This window comes from Clupea harengus, chromosome 14 (assembly GCF_900700415.2).
Source record: "Clupea harengus chromosome 14, Ch_v2.0.2, whole genome shotgun sequence".
NCBI lineage: Eukaryota > Metazoa > Chordata > Actinopteri > Clupeiformes > Clupeidae > Clupea > Clupea harengus.
The window spans coordinates 9,470,295-9,487,048 of record NC_045165.1 but is presented as its reverse complement, the minus strand read 5'-3'; the positions used below and the strand labels follow the sequence as shown (position 1 = coordinate 9,487,048).

The 16,754-nt window shown below is 43.9% G+C and overlaps 2 protein-coding genes across 2 annotated transcripts in view; both read right to left on the bottom strand.

Annotated features, from left to right (window-relative positions):
- Positions 1-9,596, bottom strand: part of sos2 (son of sevenless homolog 2 (Drosophila)) — a 28,411-nt gene extending 18,815 nt beyond the window's left edge. The window contains exon 1 of the mRNA XM_031580411.2: positions 8,475-9,596. Within this exon, the coding sequence (XP_031436271.1) occupies positions 8,475-8,558 (84 nt within the window). The 5' untranslated portion in view covers positions 8,559-9,596. The remainder of the gene's footprint in view (positions 1-8,474) is intronic.
- Positions 9,597-10,351: 755 nt separating this feature from the next.
- On the bottom strand, positions 10,352-16,732 carry l2hgdh (L-2-hydroxyglutarate dehydrogenase). Its single transcript, XM_012817117.3, has 10 exons — positions 16,490-16,732; positions 15,698-15,813; positions 15,112-15,263; positions 14,651-14,782; positions 14,276-14,438; positions 14,145-14,179; positions 13,886-14,053; positions 13,058-13,215; positions 12,713-12,844; positions 10,352-12,471 (listed from the first exon to the last, which is right to left on the bottom strand). The coding sequence occupies exons 1-10, from the start codon at positions 16,582-16,584 to the stop codon at positions 12,276-12,278; spliced, it is 1,347 nt and encodes a 448-aa protein (XP_012672571.2). The 5' UTR covers positions 16,585-16,732; the 3' UTR covers positions 10,352-12,275.
- Between the last annotated feature and the right edge of the window lie 22 nt (positions 16,733-16,754).

Sequence of the window (16,754 nt, the reverse complement as noted above, 5' to 3'; positions counted from 1 at the left end):
GCTCTGACGGCTGGAATGTTGTCAGTACAGACAGTTTGGTCTCCGAGCTTCTCTCTCTCTCTCTCTCTCTCTCTCTCCACTCACCTCTCCCCTTCTTCGTACACCTCCCTCTCTACCTTACTCCTTCAATTTCTTACAATCTCCATCTCTCCCTAACACTTCCCCAAAGACGCACACAGCTTTTAAGGCTCACACATACACTCATACAGGAACATGCAGAGAACAAAGAACAAATGCATGCATTCCCACATACATACACATTATCCCATCTACACACTACTACACAGACAATCATATTATTAGTATTCCATTATGCATTTATGTGTGTGTGTATGTGTATATGTGTCTGTATATGTGTGTGTATATGTATGTGTATATGTGTGTGTATATGTGTGTGTATATGTGTGTGTGTGTGTGTGTGTGTGCGCGTTATGTGCATGTGTAAACATATCTGCAGTATACGTGGGTCGCCATGCAACTTGAGATCCACGTACACCATGTCCAGCATCAGCAGAAGCCATATTTACAGAAACCTGTCTGTGGGTGAGTGTGTGGGTATGATCAGTGTTTGTTTCCATGCATTCGAGTGTGTGATGGTGTGTGTGTGTGTGTGTGTGTGAGGGTACAGGTATACACATGCATAGATTTCCCTGCATGTTTGTGCACAGGTATGAGTGTGTGTATGGATTAGTGTGTGTATGTATGAGAGTGTGTATTTATGAGTGTGTGTATGTATGAGTGTGCATATGTGTTTCTATGATGATGCGTGTGTCTGTATAATGGAGAATGAGTGAGGACCCTGCTGCACTATGATGTGAAGGCAGAGATAGCAACAACAAGGAAACACATCAACACACACACACACACAGACACACTGAGAAGCAATACGCACACACACGCACACACACGCACACACACGCACACACACTGAGAACCAGCACACACACACTGAGAAGCAACACGCACACACACTGAGAACCAGCACACACACACACACACACACTCACACTGAGAACCAGCACACACACACACACACACACACACACACACTGAGAAGCAACACGCACACACACTGAGAACCAGCACACACACACACACACACACTCACACTGAGAACCAGCACGCACACACACTGAGAACCAGCACACACACACACACTCACACTGCTGCTATGGGTGTTTGGTTTCATGGCTTCTCTCCATTAAGTGCGGAGAGCTGGTGCCCAGGGAGTCCCAGTGCTCTCTCCATTTCTCCCTCGCTGGCTCTATCTCCTTCATCGCTCCCTCTGTCATATCTCTCCCTCTCCCTCTCCCTCAGTCTCTCCCTCTGTCATACCTCTCCCTCTCCCATATCTCTCCCTCAGTCTCATCCACACATACACACTACCATTCTACCAAGTTTGGAATCACTCAGAAAATGACACAATTTCCAGGAAAACTCATATTTTGTCCATCAAATAAGGAGCAAAATTGACATGACATTGACAAAGTTAGGATTACTGCTTGAAATAACAATTTTGTGCTTCAAAATCAAAGAAGCCATTCATTTGCAGCAGCTTTGCAGCGTCACAATTTGGCTGTTTCTTCACTAAATACATACAGTAGGTCTCGCATCATTAGGAGCAATACTTTGGGCATCTGTCTTGTTGTAGAATGGGTGGGCCAATCCCTTGCTCAGTCGATTTACCGGATTACTGAAACATCAAGAACAAATGGATACCAAATCCGGTGGAAGCCTGCTATCGATGGCCTATGCTCCACTATGGAGTGAGAAGGCGGCATGGCAATGGAGTTATGGGATGTTAAAGATTCCTTTTACTCTGTAAACATTACATCCAACATCAGCACCAAAGCACCCCCAGACCATCACAGGGGCCTCTACTGTGAGAGATGGTGACCATCACAGGGGCCTCTACTGTGAGAGATGGTGACCATCACAGGGGCCTCCTGCTTTGCTTTGAATGCTGGTTAGAGCTGCTGTGCACTGTTCTGGAAAGGATGTGGTGCACGCCTTTGTGAGATACTGTCATGTTCCTAGCCAATTTGTAGCATGGACTAGCTTTCATTTCTTAAAACAATAATTGACTGATGCATTTCTAAAGAGAGCTCTTTCTTTCTGACCATTTAAAAAAAAAAAACGTAATCAATTTCACAAGCGCAGATGCTCCAGATACTCAAGAGGCCCAAAGAAGGCTAGTTTTATCGCTTCCTTAAACAGCACAACAGTCTTCAGCCGCACACATGTAATCGCAAAAGGGTTTTGTAATGATGAATTAGCCTTATGTTCATGATCATTTAGGATTAGCGAACATAATGCTACTAAAACACAGGAGTGATGGTGGCAGAAAACGGGCCTTTTACGCCTTTGTGTATATTCAGTCATTCAGCAGCCATTTTCAGCTAGTGTTCATTAACAACATCAACAATGAATACACTATTTTGATCAATGTGAGGATATCTGAATAGAAAAGAATATATGACTTTCTTTGAAAAGCAATTCTCAGTGATTCCAAACTTTTGAACGGCGGTGTACACATACATGCCTGAGAGAACACACACGCACACGCGCACGCGCACGCACACACACACACACAAAAACATCTATCTTCTACTCAATGTAGTCACTCTAGGGAGAGGGATCATAGTGGCAGCCTGAGAAAGATATTGATGTGGAGGGTCAGAGGATGGGTCGAAAGAGAGAGAGAGAGAGAGAGAGAGAAAGTGGAGACTGAATAAGATGGTGATCGAGGGTAGATATATATAGGGGGAGAGAGGAGATCAACAAGCATTGGGGATTCAGGGAGCGGGAGAAAGAGGGAGGACAGAGGGAAGGCGAGAGGACGAAAGCCTGTTACAGCAGCTGAGAGAGACAGACAGAAAAAGATAAAAAGCAGAACCACAAAAATGTCTAAAACCAGATATGATTTGGCATGAAGGAGAAACATGACCAGAGAGAACAGTTCATCATCATCATCATGCCTCACCAGTTCACCGATCATGCACAAGTACAGATCTGAGGTGAGATCAAATCAGATTAGGCTACTCCACAAATCTATATGGATTCTAACACAAACCTGTGCAGGATATGTAGCTTGTATGTGTGTATGTGTGTGTGTGTGTGTGTGTGTGTGTGTGTGTGTCAGCATGTGTGAGAAAGTGGGTGCGTAAATGTGCATGTGTGTGTGCATGTTTGTCTCAGGTTGCAGGTAATGTGACCACATGTGTGTGTATGATGTGTCATTCTGTGTGTCTCAGGGCATTACATCATCTGCCATTACTACACAAGCATCTGGAGAGGTCATGTATGACACATACACAGAGAGAGAGAGAGACACACACACACACACACACACACACACACACACACACACACACACACACACACACACACACACACACACAGACACAGACACACAGACACACACCATTGTGACTTTTTCTCAGCTCTATCAGGAGACAAGCAGCTCGGAAAATCACATGATCCAACTGGATGGACATCATCGTGATGGGGATTTTTGTTTGCAGAAAGATTGTTGCTGCGCCGTCCTTCTGCCTGCTACAACCCCCCGCCCCCCAACACACACACAAACCCCTGCTAGACTCCTCTCCAGGGCAAGCAGGAGGAGGGCTGAAACCCAACCCTTGGCCTTTACTGCAGGCGTCAGAGAGTACACCACTGGAGAATGCACAGTTATTATTAACAGCAGCATGTGTGTGTGTGTGTGTGTGTGTCTTTGAGAAGGTGTATCGTATCTGTGTATGTGTGTTACAGAATACCATGGCAAACACCACGAAGGTCAAGCGGAGCCACACAGACCTAGATGCCCCTACTACACTATGGTTTGTGTGTGTGTGTGTGTGTGTGTGTGTGTGTGTGTGTGTGTAGGTCGGCAAGCGTGATACAGATGTGAGGATACAGCTGAATGATTGTGGTGTTTTATTCACATCAATGTGAATATACCTGTGTATGTGTTTCTATATGATCAAGGAAAGCCCCTTGGATCGAAACTCTCCAGGCAAACTCTCATGACACACACACACACACACACACACACAGTTCTTTCGCTTTAAGCGCTAACGCAACAACGTACACACACCTAACACCTGCCGACACACTCACCTCGTTTACGCCCATAAACCTTTCATTCAGATATCAGAAGACACGTGCGCAAGCGCACACACACACACACACACACACACACACACACACACACACACCTGCTACCAGTCGTAATTTATGTCTACGTGTATTCCCCCACCCACTTCCTACCGTCACAAACCACAACATTATCATGAGCCAAACAAAGCCCAATAACAAAACCCATCAGTGAGCATGAATGCACACACACACACACACACACACACACACACACACACACACACACACACACACACACACACACACACGACGTGAGCGCAACACACCACAACACAAAAGAGTGTAACAATGCAGCATTGCACTGCAGCAAGATTCACACATTCATGACCATTCCACTCCCACAACTAGCCCAACACAGAAACAGAAGGTAAATGAACACTGTGATTACGCAGAAGGATCACAACAGATAAGAGAAGGCGTGATGGCAACCGACCACCATCACGCATTAGACACACAGCACAGATAAAGCACAAACACAACGATGTCACAATGACGTCACGTCAGTAAGCCACCATAAACAACGGCTGCATGGTCAACACAGGGCATACTGGTAGCGCACACACACACTCTCTCTCTTTTTCTCAACACAACCAACTCAGAACAGGTAACTCACCTTCTGACAACAATCCAGCTAGTTCAGTCCAGAGGTCTCAGTAATAGAGAACACACAACAGATACACTAGGCTTGTTTAAAGCTAAGCCGACTTAAGCCTCACATGAAGACGTGAAAGAGTTTATTGATCAGCTCTGTTAAACTGCTAGGAGCATCCAACACAGCTGCCGTTCACCGCCTCTATCAACATCTTCCGTCTTGGGAAATCCAGACCACTTTCATGTCAGCAAAGTTAAGCCACATCACGTAACTGAATCTCCCTTCTGAATTCAGGGACTGTGCCCGTAGTGTCAATCTTATGCCTTTTCCCAAATAACAAGACAGCAAGCCGGAGACACATGGGAGCAGAGTGCAGAAGGACAAAAAGGCAAGCGAGTCAAAGCTATTTCATAGGTGACATTCTCGTCGATGGTTCACTGTCCGATGCTTTACAAGGAAAGCACTGACAAATGAGATAGAGAAGATTAGCATCAGATGGGGGTTCAGAATTGCCGTGGTACACTAATGGTTAAATTGGATGTCACACCTGGCTCTCAGGTAAGGTGAGGGGAGAAGGACTGGAATGAGGCTGAGGTGAGGGAGGTTTGAGACAGTCAAAGGGGCTTTAAGCCCTACGTTGTGAAGAGTAGAAACAAGTTCTTACAAAGGAAATGGCCATGGCTACAACTTCACATGGCTTTCTTCCAAAACACATTCCATACTGGATGACAGAAATACCTCACTGGTCAGGACAAAGAGCGGGAGATGCAAAAGGAGATGAGAGGCAGATAGATGGAAGTGGAGAGAGAGAGAGACACACACACAGAGAGAGAAGGGGGGAGAGAGAAACAGAGACAGAGGGGGGGGGGGATGATGAGAAGGAAAGAGAGAGAGAGAGAAAGAGAGAGAGAAAGAGAGGCAGTAGTGTCAGGAGGATGACCAAATAGTAACAGGGTTGGAGCTTGTGTGATGATGTCATTGCAGGGGCTCTTAGCTCCTCCTGAATAAGACATGAGCATGGGGCTTCTCTTGTTTGTGTGTGTGTGTGTGTGAGAGAGAGACCGATAGGAGCCAGATCTCTCCAATACACAGGCTGTTTTACAGTGAGACATCACACATTTCACTTTTCACACCCCAAATGAACACTGTCCAAATACCATAGGCACACATATGGCTACGATATGTCTCTACATGCATAAGTGTGTGTGTGTGTGTGTGTGTGTGTGTTTTTTTGTCATACAGAGAGACAGCGAAAGAGCAAAAACGAAACAGACAAAAGGAGAATGGACTACAATGAGAAGGACTTGAGGGAGTGAGAGAGAGAGAACAAAACAGAGACTCTCGGACACACATGGAGAAAGAAAACGAAAGAGAGAGAAGGAGAACGAGAGAGAGACCCCACAGGCCACAGAGTCCGAGGGCATAAAAATAAATGGAGATGGAGAAATATGAAAGGGAAAGTGGCAGAGCCACAGAGAGGCCATTGTTAACTCAGCTGCACTGACTGTGCATACGGGTCACAGGTTCGGGGGGGGGGGGGGGGGGGGGGGGGGGGGGAGAGAGAGAGAGAGAGAAGGAGACAGAAAAAGAGAGGGAGAGAGAGAGAGTGTGTGAGGAGAAAGACTGGAGAGAGAGACAGTGAGTGGAGAGAGAGAGAGAGAGAGAGAGATAGAGACAGAGAGAGTGGAGAGACAGAGAAAGAGATAGAGAGAAGAGAGAGATAGAAGAGAGAGAGATAGAGATATATGCTGGTGGTTGGGGGGTTGTTGTTGACACTCTCCGCTGTGACGTCAGTGTTTCTTGGAAGAAAAAAAAAAAAAACTCCAGCAGAAAAGCGCTGGCAGGAGATTCGCTGCCAAGCGTCTCACAATCACAATTCATCCAGCTAGGCTGATGAAAAACAGGTTAAGTTTCACTAGACTGCATCGTTCAGGGCATTTCGCAGTCAGTGACAAACACACATACACACACACACACACACACACACACAACTCCTCTGCCACACGAATGGATGGAGTGATAAATAAACATGCTCTGGAATGACACTGCACTGAAGATATCGAGTCCATATCTGACCAGTGAGAAGTGTGTCCGTAACATTCCTGTAGAAAAGTCCTTATAAGATGCTAGCTACCTACTTGATCACCGGTACTTTTAAGGTCTACCTCACTGTCTCCCCTCTAGTCCTGCTGATTGACTGACTAATCCAAAGCTCTGCTGTCATGATCAGGTGAAACTGCACGAGTTGGCAAGGTCCTTGTTGCAGAGAGCGGGCGTACACACATGGCAATCTCTCTTGAAGTTCCATCATAATCATCCGAGCACATCTTCATGTTCTGCTTAAAGCAGCAATAAGGAGTTCTGTTCTAAAATGTATGCAAAAACCTTGCAAACACCACCAACAGCCCAGCTGATACTGATAGAGGCTTGCCAACACACTAACTGGTGTATTTTGGCAGTGTAGCTGGCAATGTCATGCTGCGAAAGCTTTTCTTCCATTTTTGCAAGGTGTTCCAGCCAGGAACATAGAACTACATGTTACAACTACAAGGGCATATCCTGGATGGCTAGTGGGAAAGGCACAGGTGTTTATCGGTCCTTCACATGACCATATCCTATCAAAATGAATTTGAGGATGGTACCAAAACTAGTTGCCTATAAAACCATATCTCAAAAAGTGTAAAATTGTTGCAAAGTGTTACCTTTAATATACAAGTATTTGCAAACAATCTCAGTCATGCACCAACACAAAACCTAGTAGCAGGACCTTGCCTGTTTGGTGGCCCCTTGTCAAGCATTGAAAACCTAGGCTACAAGCAAGGACTTGTGATGGAAATGACATGTTGCATATAATGTATGTGCATACAAGCATTTCACACTTTAAACCCTTGATGTCTCAGACCGTCTGTGTGTATGTGTTTTGCATTTGACTGGAGAATCCCCTTTGCTTACGGCTATGTGATGATGTCATGGGATAAAGCTTTGTATTTTCATCCAACTTCCTCAAATGAGAAGAGACAGGAGACAGACAGACACACACACACACTCACACACACACAATGGGGCTAGTCAACAAAGACTCTGACCACATATAAATATACACTCCCTTCCATCCATGCACTACCGTTCTGGGTGTCATTAACATGGTAGGACACCCGCCTCTTACTCAGAGAATACTCAAACAAACCAGTGACTGCATTATTGTCCATTCATTTGACAAGCAGATGCTGCCTCGAACATATAGCCTAGGCCAGCGACCACCAATGGCCCGATATGAACTCACACATTTTGCAAACAGGGTCGGGGTTATCCAAGTGGAATACATACTGTACCCTTGACTGGTGCGATGGATATCACCAGTTATTAACAACCTTACATTGACATGTTTTTCTTAAGGTTCCCCTTTTAATATTGTGTTCTTGCCGATTCACCCAGATACTCATCAGAGTTCAAAGCATCTTTGTAACGTAGTCGTTCAAGTCAATGCTAAAATCACTCAGATTAATACTTTCATTTCACTGATACTACTAGAGGCTCCTGATTTCACCCACAAGTTACCATATGTCAACATCGAAGTTCCTGGTAATGTAGCAACGTTGGGGTTACATGCCAATACCAGTGCTGTTAACTGAATAGAAGCACACCTTAGTGTGTGCTGTTGGACATATTAATTGCAACCTTAAGTTTGAAAATACTTTAATTTTATATTTAGTAGTTAAGTTACCTTGCGGAGCGCCTGCACGAAGAGGCCTCGCCATTTGTGACTGTTCTCCTCGCTGGAAAAGTCGTAGATCTGTTGGGGCTGCATGCCTGCTGCGGCTCGTCGCGATGCCGTGATCCCGGCTGATCTGTCCGCATCGGCCCCAAAGTCCTAGTGGGTGGGTCTGTCCAGGCACGGCGAAAGTAAACTTGGTATAGCTAGCTAACTAAGAGGACTAGTTAAGACACTGAGCCAAAACACAGCAGACCAATTAAGCGTGCGGTAGCAGAATTAACTGCGTCTTTATGCCATCTGTCGAACGACTGAGAACAGCATGAAAGTTTTAAGATCATTTGAGCGTGTCTGATTTATCAAAGTTACGCTAACTGATTAGCTAACTCGCTACTACACTTTTTGTAACCGAGCTCCGAGCTAGCTTTCAGGCTATCGCTAACCGTTTCTCGCTACTCTATCGTTAGCTGCTACTAGCCAGTTGACAGGGTTTTTTTCACCCGCGACAAACAGCGGCTAACGTTAGCGAGCTAACAAGCTAACTGATAGCAATCTGGCAAGACAAAAATATTTGTTTATTTTGCACGAGTTGTCAGTGACGCTGATCTAAAGGACAAGATTAAAATGCATCTTATTCGGTGGGAGTTGTATTTCGCAGGTCTGCTTTTGAGCCTTCTGCTCAGAAGCACATCTGTATGCGCTGGCTGTATCTTTGGCCTTGATGCACAGGGATCCGTGTTATGGCACAAGAAGATCCTTCATTCAATTCCTGAGGAAGAGTTTCTTTGCTTCTGTTTATGAAGGAAATTGTCATCTTTTCCGTGTCTGTCGAGAGTAGCTTACTCTTCATGAAGAAAAACTCCTCGAAAGACAATTCGAAATAAAATCCCTTGAAAACGTTCCTGGGGAGAACAGAGGAACGCTGGCGTTGTTGTTTTTGTTACTGGTAGCGTTAGTGGAAGTCCTGATTCAACTCTCCCGTTCAGCGTCCGTGTCCATGTTTGAAATAATCTCGGCTCCTCACTTGCTCTCTTTGCGTTCCTGCGTCGGCTCACTTTCCGCATCTGCGTAACGCAAAAGGGAGGGAGGGCTCGTTTGTTGGCCTCCTGGCTGACAGAGTGTGAATAGCAAAGTCGAAAGTCATCCTCAGCGTTTGCATGCAGTTACACCAGCCTTTTAAATTAAGCGCACCGTTTTATCCTTTGCGGATCGCTCAGTGTCACCACAGAATAACGTCACATGGCAATTCTGAAACAATGTAGCCTAACTGTCTTTGAAGATCTAGAAAAAAAACCTTCATATTTGGCAGTGCTTAAATGTGTGATAAACTTGAAACTACGAAAGAAGAACAACGACTTATTCGCAAATTGAGGGTGCATAAACGAACAGCTGTAGGCCTACCGTAGGCTACGATCTTTGTTCTTCTAATAGCCTACATTATTCCTTCCTAGAACAAAATATGATTTATAAACCATTGATGTTTTATATTCAGTCTTACTATTATTGGTGGGCTCCAAAACTGATACATTTGCCATTCTGTCCAAGACATTTTACATTGTATAAATTATGCACGAGGTTTCCCCAGTATCTTCTCATTATTAGCTCATTTACAATTAAACAATATCGCCACCCAGTGGAAATATCCTATCTCACATCCTAGAGGGACTAACTTTCCACCGTCTTAAAACTACTGTGGCCAGGACAGTGTGCATGCAAACATGGAACAATTCTGTAAATTCTGACACTGACTGCAGTATGACTATCGTTTTGAAGTGTCCTAAATCAAAACAGCAGATAAAAAGACTTTAAAAAAGAGTTTTAAAAAATCTTAAAAATAGGCAACTTACAATATTATAATTCTTCCCCCAATATGATATACATGATATACCTTATTTTTATTTATTTTTATTCAAGTATATTAACAAAACAAAAAAAGACACCATCAAATACCTTCTCTGCACCTGAAAAAACACACTTTTAAATTGCGTTCAAAATACAATAAAAATATATATTTTTGTAATTTAACACATTCAACCCACTGTATGGATGACATACTTTTCAATTAACATTACCATTCAATACCTGCACTTTTATAAAGCTTTGGGGAAATGCCTACAGATGTAAAGCATAAACCTGAACTTACAAAACCTATACAGATATAACAGTATATAACAAATATAATTCCAACCACACGATGAAAAGTGTTTCCCAACATTCCTGTGCATTTTATCTATATTGTTGCATGTTGAAGTGCTTTTATACACATATAACATATATAACAAATACTTAACACTTAAAGAATCAAGGTTTATAGACTTACCAGGAAAAAGAAACATGCTTTTCTTTTAGAATTACAGTGTAATTGTAGGTCTTGAATTTCGGCAAAATCTTTAGCTGGATATAAACACTACAGTTAATGATAGATTACATCTTGATTTCAACAAAATATACCTCTTTATTTCTATTGACACAGTTGATTCAGCTGACATTCAACAAATGTATTCAAAATAGTGGCAGATTTTTTGAATAGGTAAAGTTAAATAATTCAGTTCAATTTAAACAGATGATATGGGCCAAGGGGATTAAAAAACAAAGCAGACAGAGAGATAGCATCTACATGCTAACAATACAGCCAACGGAGCAGTGTGTCATTTGAAGAGAGTTTAAGGCCTTTTGAATATGTTATAAAAAAAAATAATATAAAAAAAAAAACAGCGGAAAACCATCTTACAGAAGCACCTTTGTGTTGGAAACTGACAATTGGGCTTGATGCTGTCTCTCTGTTGCTTCCCATTCACATCATTAGGCGTCTGGACTATAGGTTTCTGGCAATTTTTTTAGCCCTCACCCAAAAATTTGTATCTGTTTATATATTTATCTGAAATTTGTATTTGATCATATTTACAGTAATAAATATTCTAGCACTCCTTACATTTGTACTACTTCCGTTGGCACATACTGCAGTGACAGCTCTCTGCAGCAGCACTGGTGGCTAGGCTAGCAGTTAATTCCTGTGTTTTTTGTTATTCTTGTGTGCATTAGTGTTTTGTAGGTGTTGTATATGCTACTGGATACCTAACTTTCCCTCAGAATCAATAAAGTATCCATCTGAAATCTAGAAAAAAAAGGTAATAACTTGCCTTGAGTTTGTGTGTAGACTTGAAGTGAATCTTCAACCGAGGCAAAAAGGACTAAACATCTCAATTCACAATTTCCTCAACAGTAAGGCTCGCCCCCCAATTAATAAGCTAGACAAAGAGTCAATTAAGTTCTGGGATTACATTCACAGAGCCCCAGCAGCATCCATCACGGTTGTCTGTCAAAGCCCAGACACAGCAGAACCCAATCTCAATCATGATAGGGACGATAGTCTTCTTGCCCCCATCCCCCCACCCTATCTACCCTTTCAGGAGGAGAACTGATCTGTACAAACACGGTATAGACGAAAGAGGACATAGGGTGTCGGCTGGCTCCCATCCAGACGGCGGTGAGATCAGCACTGCTGAGGCACAGCGGAAACCAGGCGGATGGTACCTGGAGATGTAATGTGAGTGTAATGGGATTGGGCCACAGATGAAAGCAATATGGAGGGCAGCGATTCGGGCCTGGCCTATAGGGTGACATGGTATGGAAAGGAGAGAGTAAGGATTAAGCTGAGGTCAGGTGTCAGTGGAGGAGTGGGTTGATGGAAAGCTGGGACGGGGCCCACTATGCAAATGGGACAACCGGCCATCCTGACCTCATCCAGTACAGGTGCGCATGTGTGTATGTGCTTTTTGGGACTTAATCTGTGTGTGTGTGTGTGTGTGTGTGTTAGAGGGAGAACCGGTGCTCGACCTCGTCTGCGACCATCTCGGCGATGGCGAGTGAGGAGGTAGCGGCAGGGGAGGGGGCGTTGCGCACGTGCAGCACCCGGCTGCCCACGTCCCCCGTGCCCCCATCAAACACAAAGTCATCCACCAGGTTCCCGTCCCTGTCCAGAGCCTGGGCACGGACTCCAGATGGACCCCTGTCACACACACACACACACACACACCAATAACAATAAAAGATGACACCATTGGAGTGACAATATAATATAGAAAACACCTCTAATCACAATACAAGATACATAAGAACAACACATGTTTGATCCTTTGTAGATGTTGTACTGACATCTCAAATGTTTCCAAAAGAAGTTTTAGACAAACAGTTATAATAAATAGGTGAGGTGTTAATGTTTACAGTAGACCATGACAGATGAGCCTTACCGGACTACATCGCTGAGAGAGAGCTCAGGTATGAATTTCTGCAGGAGCTTCACCTGTGCCCCTATGAACACCCCTCTGTACATTTCACCCAAACCATACGTTATGTTCTTCATCACCAGCTTCTGCAAACCTCTACAGATGACAGTGGGAGAGACAAATGACTCAACAAGTTCATCTTCATATTGTGGTTTGCTTAAGAGATTAATCAAGTAATGGCTCCCTGCAAAATTACTTTAAACAAACAAACAAAAGACTAGGAAAATTTAAATCCATTTAAACTATTGACTGAAGCACTTCCTGAGTATATGTTGGCTTGAGCATGAACACAGGCATCTTCTCTGGTACCTAAAAGACAGTGCATCCGTGAGGTCCCTGATGTTGAGGTCGTAGAGCTGGTAGCCTTCGCGCTTGAAGGCCAGGACGGCGTTGGGGCCCAGCCACACGCTGCCATCCATACGTGGGGTGAAGTGAACCCCCAGGAATGGGAAACGAGGGTCTGGGACCTGTCAACATGTAGAAAATAGAAATAGAAAATAGAAAAGCGTTTATTGTCATTGTATTTGCATACAACGAAATTTGGAGCGCTGCTCCCGTTGATGCGACGAGGGACAACATATAGCACAACAATAGTACAAATATCTAAAAAATAGTTCAAATCCTTTTTTTGGTGCTATTTGTACTATTGTTGTGTTATATGTTGTTGTTGTTGTTGTTGTTGTGTTATGTACAGGTTCAAAAAGGCAGGTTGCTATAATTATTACTGTTTCAAATTTAGTTTGGAGTTCCTTCTTGGAGTGTGTGCATTAGTAATGAAAATGTGGGTTGGTACGGTAAAAGTGTGCTCGAGTGTGCTCTGCAGACCAACTTTCTGCTTTTGGATATGATTGATCTTAAGTTCACAATGTATTTAGGACTTCTTCCAAAGAGTGGCCAAACAAGAGCTTAAGATGCTTCCCAGAAGAGTGTTATAAAATAATAAAAGACCAAACTATGAGATCAAACTGACATTGGAAAACAATGTCCCCAAAATAGCGTCTAATGAGATAATCTGATCAATGATACAGTCTACTATCGCCAATCACATGCCGATGACTTAAGAGTAACTGAGTCAGCCTCAGGGAGCTTAGTGCTGTACTCCAGCAGATGGAGCTGTGTGAAGGGTTAGGGGCTCACCGGATAGACGTTTCCCTTCACCAGGTAGCGTTTCTCTGGCTTGAGCACCAGGTAGTCCCCCCTGAAGGGCACGATGCGGGGCTCAGGACTACAACCCGAGATCTGAGACAGCCGGTCCGAGTACAGACCCCCACATGTCAACACATAGCGACAACGCACTTCATCACCCTACAGACACACACACAAAAAAAAGATCTCACACAACAGTTCACATGACAGTGATGGAAAAACCTCTCTCTCAATCCCTCATGTGACTGACCTTGGAGCTTCTAATAGCAATTGGGTATTTAAGACCTACAAAAGAGACATGCATATAGTTTAATAAGTGCGTAACGTGTCATTTAGCTCTACAGTCTGTGAGTGTGGGTACGCATGCAAAAGAGGTTTCACCTTCTGAGCTCCTGGCAGGACTCTCCCTCACCACAGTGATGTCAGTGGCCTCAAACTCCGTTGTCAAGATTCCCCCTGCTTCTTCGAAATCCTTGCCATATCTGAGGCCAACTCTCCGCCAGTCGACTATGCCAGTGTAGGGTGAGTCAAGAGCCATTAAACCCTAAAGCAAACAAAACCACATGGACACCATAATGGATGCTGTTCATTTTTCTTAAACCATGAAAATACAGATCATATCTAAATAGAAAATATGGAAACATACTTAGAAGCTTAGTGTTCCTGTCCTATATCTGGTAGTACGTACACATACATATACATACAAGCATGCATTCACACAAAACAACACACTCACACACCTACAGACATACTCACCCTGCAGAATGGCTCTCTTTCTCTAATGCCTTTGGCGTCAACGATGGTCAAGTCTCGCACATTGTTCTTCATGCCTCTTTCATACAGAGCCTTCAGACGGGGAATCTCCTCACGGTCTGTAGCTACAATCAGCTGCACACAAAAGAAAACTGGTGTCAAATGAAAGACATGTATGTCACAATGCACCAAACACACAACTATGTTGTATAGAAAATCACAGTCTGGGGATCACACATTGGGGATGAATCTGTACGCTAAGGGCATTGGAGGCTATCATACTAGCAAGGATGTTAGAACTAATGGGTGCGCCTGTCACTGGCTACATGTTGCTAGCGTGTCTTTTCAGGGATCAAGGAGTGAGCTTTACACATCGCATGGCCCTGTACCCTTTGCAACTCCATTAGAAGATAAAGCATATGTAACGTCTTACAGTCCTATGTTTTTCATCACATTCAGCTCACCTTCCCACACCTCTTGTAGGGGATGTTCTTCTTCTGGCAGTACTCATAGGCCATTGTAGCCCCCCTCACACATAGTCGTGCTTTCAGAGAGCCTGGCGTGTAGTAGATGCCACTGTGGATCACACCACTGTTGTGGCCACTCTGGTGCATTGCTGGAGACAGGGGCAAGGAGAAAAACCGTTCCGACAGCTGTAATGAACTTATGACTAAGTAAAGTTAGGGAGCTTTCCCTCTCTTGTAGACACAAACACACACAGCCAGACACAAACACGCACACCCAGACACACCCACACTCACACACTACATATCACATAATAAACATGCACATACACTTAAATATATACGCAACACAATAGTCTAGAGCTTGACAGGACATATCTCAATCACCCAATGCACAAGTATGGTACACACACACACACACACACACACACACACACACACACACACACACACACACACACACACACACACACACACACACACACACACACACACACACACACACACACACACACACACACACACACACACACACACACACAAATATCATATCCTCAGGAAATACATGTACGAAAAACCCACTTACAAAGCTCTTTCTCCTTCTCCAGCAGGGCAAAGCTTAGTGTTGGGTGTCTGAGGATCAGCTCCCTTGCCGAGGCCAGACCCACGATGCCGCCACCAACCACCGCCACATCATATGAGCTACAGAGCACATCCACAGAAGAGCAGGACCCAATCAAATGACTGAGCTCTTATTGCACAGTATTAGTCGGTCAGACATCCTCTTATTTCATCCAATTAAATAGACCAATGGTCCATTTGTTGATGGATCGAGCTGAAACATAAACTCAGGGATTACACGTTATGATAAGATAAAACACAGGACACTTGACACTCGACACCTGTAAATTCAGCAAGAATGACAGGAGCAGCAGGAAGACACTTTTCAACTGATAGTAACAAGTTTGCTTTAGGTAAACAACTTGTATATTAGGATAATCCACATTAAATGTTTGTGATGAACATCTGACTAAACAGGTTGAGCTTGCAGTGCAAGTGGCAACTGGATGAACCCAGAAATGCATACCATCCGCTCCAGAGCCACGAGAACAAGTTCAAGTTTAACACTGCTGGATGAAGTCTAACTGTTTCTGACGTAGCTTAGCAAACAGTTGTCCTATTGCCCAAACAACCTGTGACCTGTGTGAAGTCGTGCACTGTGTAAGCAATTAGAGACTGAAGTAGACTTTTTAGACTGTATTGCACTTAAGATTCTTGTGTATCAAGAGTCTCTGTGACTGTTCCGTGAAATTAAGCTAGGTTACTAACCACAAAGGACAGTCAGCTGGCTATAAATTAACAGTGACTTTTCACTCACCCGCTGTGTTGATGTCTCACAACGAACTCAACGGACTTTGGCTGTCTGCCCAGCAAAACAGTCCTGGCCGAAACATTAGACAGCGTTCGTATCATTATTGCAGAATACAAAGGGCTAGTGCTATATGTCTTAAAATCATTATGTGTATATTAATCACATGGTCTCCGTGACTTTCTAAAAGACATTAGCAACTCTCCTTAGCTGACCCTCACGTAAGATCTAGATATAGACAGCTAAATTATTAGCTAACACAGTTGCTTGAACC

Coding starts and splice junctions, on each gene's coding strand:
- l2hgdh (XM_012817117.3), bottom strand. CDS start 16,584: ATGATACGAACGCTGTCTAATGTTTCGGCCAGGACTGTTTTGCTGGGC. Junction 15,814..16,489: donor GTGAGACATCAACACAGCGG/GTGAGTGAAAAG, acceptor TGTGCTCTGTAG/CTCATATGATGTGGCGGTGG. Junction 14,439..14,650: donor AAAGAGAGCCATTCTGCAGG/GTGAGTATGTCT, acceptor TGTTTGCTTTAG/GGTTTAATGGCTCTTGACTC.